This window comes from Ursus maritimus, unplaced genomic scaffold (genome assembly GCF_017311325.1).
Source record: "Ursus maritimus isolate PB19 unplaced genomic scaffold, ASM1731132v1 scaffold_2, whole genome shotgun sequence".
NCBI classification, from domain to species: Eukaryota; Metazoa; Chordata; class Mammalia; order Carnivora; family Ursidae; genus Ursus; species Ursus maritimus.
The window spans coordinates 40,350,814-40,356,535 of NW_024424452.1; the positions used below are offsets into that span (position 1 = coordinate 40,350,814).

The 5,722-nt window shown below is 62.9% G+C and overlaps 1 protein-coding gene across 2 annotated transcripts in view; it reads left to right on the top strand.

Annotated features, from left to right (window-relative positions):
- Positions 1–5,722, top strand: part of ZBTB7B (zinc finger and BTB domain containing 7B) — a 16,143-nt gene that overhangs the window by 8,577 nt on the left and 1,844 nt on the right. For both annotated transcript variants that reach the window (XM_040635738.1, XM_040635737.1), the window contains exon 2: positions 5,469–5,722. This exon is cut by the window's right edge and continues 915 nt beyond it. In XM_040635738.1, the coding sequence (XP_040491672.1) occupies positions 5,475–5,722 (248 nt within the window). In that variant the 5' untranslated portion in view covers positions 5,469–5,474. The remainder of the gene's footprint in view (positions 1–5,468) is intronic.

The following is a 5,722-nucleotide window of genomic DNA, read 5'->3' on the forward strand; positions in this document are numbered from 1 at the left end:
CCTCCCCCCCCCAGCCCGGCCCTCCCCCACCCCTCCCAACCTGCTCCCCCCAGGGGCCAAGAGGAGTTGCCGGCAAGGCCCCTCAGCGTTCAGGTGAGTAGGCCCTGCTCTGGCTTGGGAGATCAGGCCCCAGGGGAGGCTTGGAGGCCTAGAATTGGCCAAGGGTCAGAGAGGGACTGAAAAACAGGCTAGGAAGAGTGTGTCCAAGCTTCTCCGGAAAGGTTGAGGGAGCTGAGGGTCTGAGGAGCTGAAGTGTGGGGAAGCTTCAGCACTCAGGGGCCCCAGGAGGACAGGGCAGCAGAAGGGGCCTACAGGAGCCGAAGGATTGCTGGGCCAGGACAGGAGGTTGGACAGGCTGGCAGGGAGCCGGGCTCCGGGGATCGGGCTGGGGTGTCCTCTGGGGCTGGGGGGCTCAGGTTTCTGCCCGCGGCTTGGCGGGTGTGGGGTTACCAGCCGGCTCTGTTACCCAGCCCGAGACGCTAGGCTGGGGGGAGGGGGTGGGCCCAGGGCAGACCCTGGCACCTTGTGCCGTCTCCTCAGGCCCTAAGGGGAGCTGGCATTGCCCAGGCAGATCCCGCTGGGAACCCTGATGGCCAGGGTCTGTCCAGGTGCACAGTTGCCTGGCCCAGGGTGGGTACCCTCTGGGGAAAGCCCAGCACCTCCAGGGCTGGAAATTCTGACGGGCAGAGAGGCCTAGGTTGTCCCCCCCACCCCACCCCACATCCGCTCTCTCCACACCGGCTCCCCCCACCGCCACCCATCCTCCCCAACTGGCCCCCAAATTTCAATCCTGTGCTTCTTCCAGAAGGGTGGCATGGGTGCCCTGAACACAGCCATCCCATGGCAAGACCAGGCCTTGGAAGGCAGGCCTGGCTCCTTGATTTGATTCCTCGGGCCCCTCTCTCTGTGCCCGCCACCCTGGGGAGAAGAGAACTGATGCTGGGAGCAGGGTGGAATGGAGGAAGCCGGAGAGTCTGGAGTGGAGACCCGAGGGAAAAGCGAGGAGAGGGCGGTGAGGCGGCTCCTGGGGGCCAAGGGCCATGGATGCCCAGAGTGGAGGCAGGAGGCTGGACACCGCTGAAGGGAGGAAAGCGAAGGATGGTCGTGGTGAGGGTACAGGGTTGGCCAGTCAGCAAGGGGACAGCAAGAGGAGGCTGAGAATGGGGGCCAGGAGTGGACAGTGGCTGCTGGGCAAGCATCCCCAAAGGTGAAGGAGGAAGGCTGGGGAAAGGAGTTGCCCCCCTTCCCTCCTCTACCATCTTCCCTCACACCCTGCAGTGCGGGCCTGCGGGCCTGTGGGCTAGGGCAGGTGTCAGGGAAGGAAAATGTGGAGGGGCACGGAGATCGCCTCATTTCAGGGAGCACCAGGAATTGGGGATTTTGAGGGAGGAGAGGCTTAACCCCCACAGCACCGGGAAGCAGCCAACTCCCCTGGCCTCCTTCCCCCTTCGTGGCTTGCGGTCTCCCTTCCCCGCCTGGCCCCCAGGAAGTGTGAGTGCTGGGGGTGGTGAGGTTAGGAGGGGGAAGCGGCATATGGGGGATGGGTAGGGCACGCACTCACTAAGAGGGGCTGGGGTGCGGACCCATGGGCTCGGTACATGCTGGGGCATCCCTGGGCCAGGGGCCTCGCCTTCCAAGCCCATACCATCCTCCAGGGGACTCCCTCAGCCCCTTATCCTCCCTTCCCAACTGGGCAGTCCAGGTGGCTCCGGCCCCTGGGCTCCAGAGGCCCTGGGAAGCGTAGGAGAAGCTGGGGAGCTAGGATTCCTGGGTCCCTGAGGACTTTGGACTGGCTGTCCTACTTCCCCACCCCCTGGTCCAGCCACAGGCCAAAGCCTTGGCTGCGTGCAAACTTAGCTCCAAAAAAACAGGAAGAGAACCTGAGGCTGGAGTTGGGGTGGGGGTGGGGGGCAGAAGGAGAAAGAAGTAAGAAGGGGGGGTGGCTAGCCAAGGTGGGGGGTGGGCACCGGGAAGCGCCACAGGCCTCCATCACCCTGGAGGAGGATGTCACAGACAGACCTCACCCTCCCTCACCCTGAGCGGCTGCACCTGGAGATGGTGGTGGTGGGGGGGTCTGTGTGCCTGTGTCTCAGCCCCATATCTATTTTCTCTGCTGCTAATCCTGGTCCCGCCTGCTGCCCCCCACACTAAGCCTCACTCTCCTAATCCCCAGGGTGTGGGGAAGGGGGGCCAGCTTCACTATCTGCCCCTTGGGGGCCAGTATCCCTGCTGTTCCACTGGTTCGAGCCCCAGCCCTGGCGCCCCAGCCCTGCTCTGGACACTGCCTGAGGTCAGCACCTGCAAAGACTTCCAGGCTCCTTTTCCCTTCAGGTCAGGGCCAGTGCTCTCCACCTTTTGGTTCTTGGTGGTGGACACACCCCAGCAGGTGTGCCCTAGGGCACTGAGGGGTTAGGGGATAGGGGCTCCTACCTTTGCCCCCCTCCTACCTTTCTTGCCCCAGAGTCTTCCCCCCACTAAAGATGGGGCAGGGTTGACTCAGGGCCCAGTTTCAAGAGAGCTGCCCACCTGCTTGGCCNGTCTAGCAGGCCTGACAGTGAGGGGAGCCTGGGGGGGTGGCGGGAAAGGGGGAGTGATGGGGCGGGGCCCCCAGTTCTTCCCCCTACCAGGCAAACAGACCAAACAGACCTTGCCCGGTTCCCTGGCACAGCTGCCCCCCCAACCACCACACACACCCATGCCCACAAGGCCTTAGCAAGAGGGGGCATGCCAGGCTGGGTGGGGATGGGCCGCCCTCATGGGGCGTCAGGGGGCTGGGCCCTTTGGGATGCAGATGTGGGAAGGGTGCCCAAGGTGGAGTGGGCATCCTGGCACTGGTGCCCCACCCCCCAGGTGATGGGGCTAGGATTGCCCCCTTGGCCTGGTTGGCACCAGCATCGTTCCAGGCAGCACCTAAGTTGGCATGGGCACCAGAGCCCTGGGTAAGGGCTGGGGGAGTTTCCCAGAAGCTAGAGAACCTTAACACCTCCCCTTCCTAAGTGTGTCCTCTGCCTCTCCCCTCCTTTGTTGCTACCTCGTGGCCATGGGCATTGGAGTTGGGCCTAAGGGGTTAAACACCCACCCTTGCCCAAGCGCCCTGTGTAGTTGCTGCGTGGTGAACCAGCCTGAGCCTGTGACCTGACAGCAGGGTCAGCCAATCAGCACCCTGCCACACCAAGTTGCCGCGGAGACCGGCCCTGGGGTGGGAGAAAGGAGGCGGGCTCAGCAGCAGGAATGGGTGGGGTGGGGAGAGAAGGAGGGAGAGGGATGGGGCAAGCCACGTGCCTGCGGGTGCCCAGCTCCAGGCCAATGGACAGCGAGGACAGCCCCACCCATCCCCCTTGGGAGGGATAGGATCTGCCTGGGCCCAGGAGGTGCCCACTGCTGCTGCTGCCCACCCGGTTTTTGTTTGTTCCTAAGTCCTGGGGCCATTTGCCACTTGCTCCGTTTGTAAAGTTTGGGCAGGAGAACCAAAGGGAACTGGGATTGCTCCCAGGGAGAGAAGCGGTGTGGGGACTCCAGGTGGGAGCAGGGGCTTGCTGAGGGCATTTGGGTGTACGTACAGGAAAAGGGAGACACGTGGGTGCTGCTCCCTGAGGGCACCCATGCAGGAGTCCCAGCGTCACAGAGAAGGTGACAGACTGGGAGGCAGGCAGAAACAATGTACTTCTTGTGTTCTAAAGGGGAAATCTGTGGTCCTTGACTCCCCAGCTCCCTGAAAAAACCTATTCCCTCAATGGCCAGGTCTGAGCAGCTGTTGGGAGTAGCAAAGAAGACACTGACCAGGGTCAGTGGGACCCACCCTAAGGACCACATAGGTCAGCCTTTACTCTTACAGAGGAGGAAATCGGCCTCCTGAGTAAAGGAAGTGACTGATCCAAGGTCATGGAGCTGGTGGTAACCTGACTCTTTAGGGTGATTTGAGGGAGGGAGACCCAGCTGTCCCCAAGCAGTTTCCCAGTAGAGGCCATCTGTGTAGTGGAGTCTGCCCCTGGGCGAGGCCTTGTTTCTCCCTCCCAAGGCCAGAATGTTTATTGGGCCCCCACACGTGGTCTCATTTACCGGTCACCGCAAGCCTACGGGTCCGGTGGAATTATCCCCTATTGTAGGCTAGGAACGAGGCTCAGAGACTAGCTCCTGTGTGTAAGTCACCAAGCTGGTCGGCCACAGATGGAGGGTTCAGACTTGAGCCTGGCTGACTCCGGAGCCTCGCTCTTTCCGGTCCCCAACTCTGTCTCCACTTGCCTCAGACCCACCTACCCCATGCCAGGCCGACAGGCTGAGCTCTTGGGACCTCCACTCCCACCCACTCCTTGTACAGCCGAGGAAACCGATGCCCAGGCAGAAGGGACTGACCCAAGGTCATTCAGCAAGCTAGCGGCAGACCCAGGACTCAAGCGGCTCTCCTCACTTCCAGGCCAGGCCCACCTATCGCCCTCCTGCCCCTGCACCAGCCTTGGGGTACTGCAGCTTGAAGAGGAGAGCATAGCATGTAGAAGACGACCCTCTGGAGAGGGGGGCTCTCCTGACTGGCCAAGAATGGGGAGGGAAGGTGCTGGTGGTAGCTGCAGTGGGGAGGGGTGGAACTGGAACTTGGCCTATTGGCAGTGGGGGAGGGGGCGGGGACGATGCTTATCTGTGCGGGGCAGGAAGCACCCGAGCCAGCCAGCGACACCCCAGCAAAGGGTGGCTGCTCCTTGGCCCCCTGGGGGAGGGGAGGATGTGGGGGGAGGGATGCTGGGAGCTGTGTTTCCCTTTTGGCCTGGGGGGAGGCGGTGGAATCTAAAAGGGGAGATGAACTTTTAGTGGGGGGGGGAGGGGAGGAGGAGGAGGGTGAAGGTGAAGGTGCTGGGAAGCTGCTGAGTTTGCAGAGCCTTTTACAGAGTGCCAGACCCTCTGTGGGGGTAACTTGGGTTGATGTACCTGACCGCGCCTGGAGCAGGCCTTGGTCCAGCGTGAGTCTCAGCTCTGTCCTTGGCCACTCTGGCTGTGGGGAGGCTCCATCATAGACTGTCACCCCACTTCTCAGATGATTGAGCCCTGAGTCCTTCACGAAGCCTGGGCCAGGACCCGTTTCCCCATCCAGTGCTCCCTGTGAAGGCATGGGGAGTGGAGCAGGCCAAGCAGATGGGGCTCCAGCAGGTCAGGGCTCCCACACATGCGCAGGGGCAGGCAGGACTGTGCAGAGCAGCTGGGGACACGACTGTGGGCCCACGGTCTGGGTCTGAACGCCCTGCTGGACCTCACTTGGAAAGTCACTCCCCTGTCTGTGCCATCAGTTCCCTGTCTGTGAGAAGGCTGCTGATCAGTCCTTCAGAGGGTTCTGGAAGATGAGCTGGGTGTAAAGCCCTGAGGAGGGTAGCTGGCGCGCAGTCTCCCGGGTGGGAAGTGTTGGCCAAGGCTGGCGCTCCTCCCTTGGAGCCCCTCACAGGGCTGAGTGCCCTTCACCTGCCGCTCTCACCACCCTGCAGGAAAACATGGGGAGCCCTGAGGACGACCTCATCGGGATCCCATTCCCCGACCACAGCAGTGAGCTCCTGAGCTGCCTCAATGAACAGCGGCAGCTGGGCCACCTCTGCGACCTCACCATCCGGACGCAGGGCCTGGAATACCGCACGCACCGGGCCGTGCTGGCCGCCTGCAGCCACTACTTCAAGAAGCTCTTCACCGAGGGGGGCGGCGGGGCGGCGGCGGGGCCGGGGGGCGGCGGCGGGGCGGCGGCGGG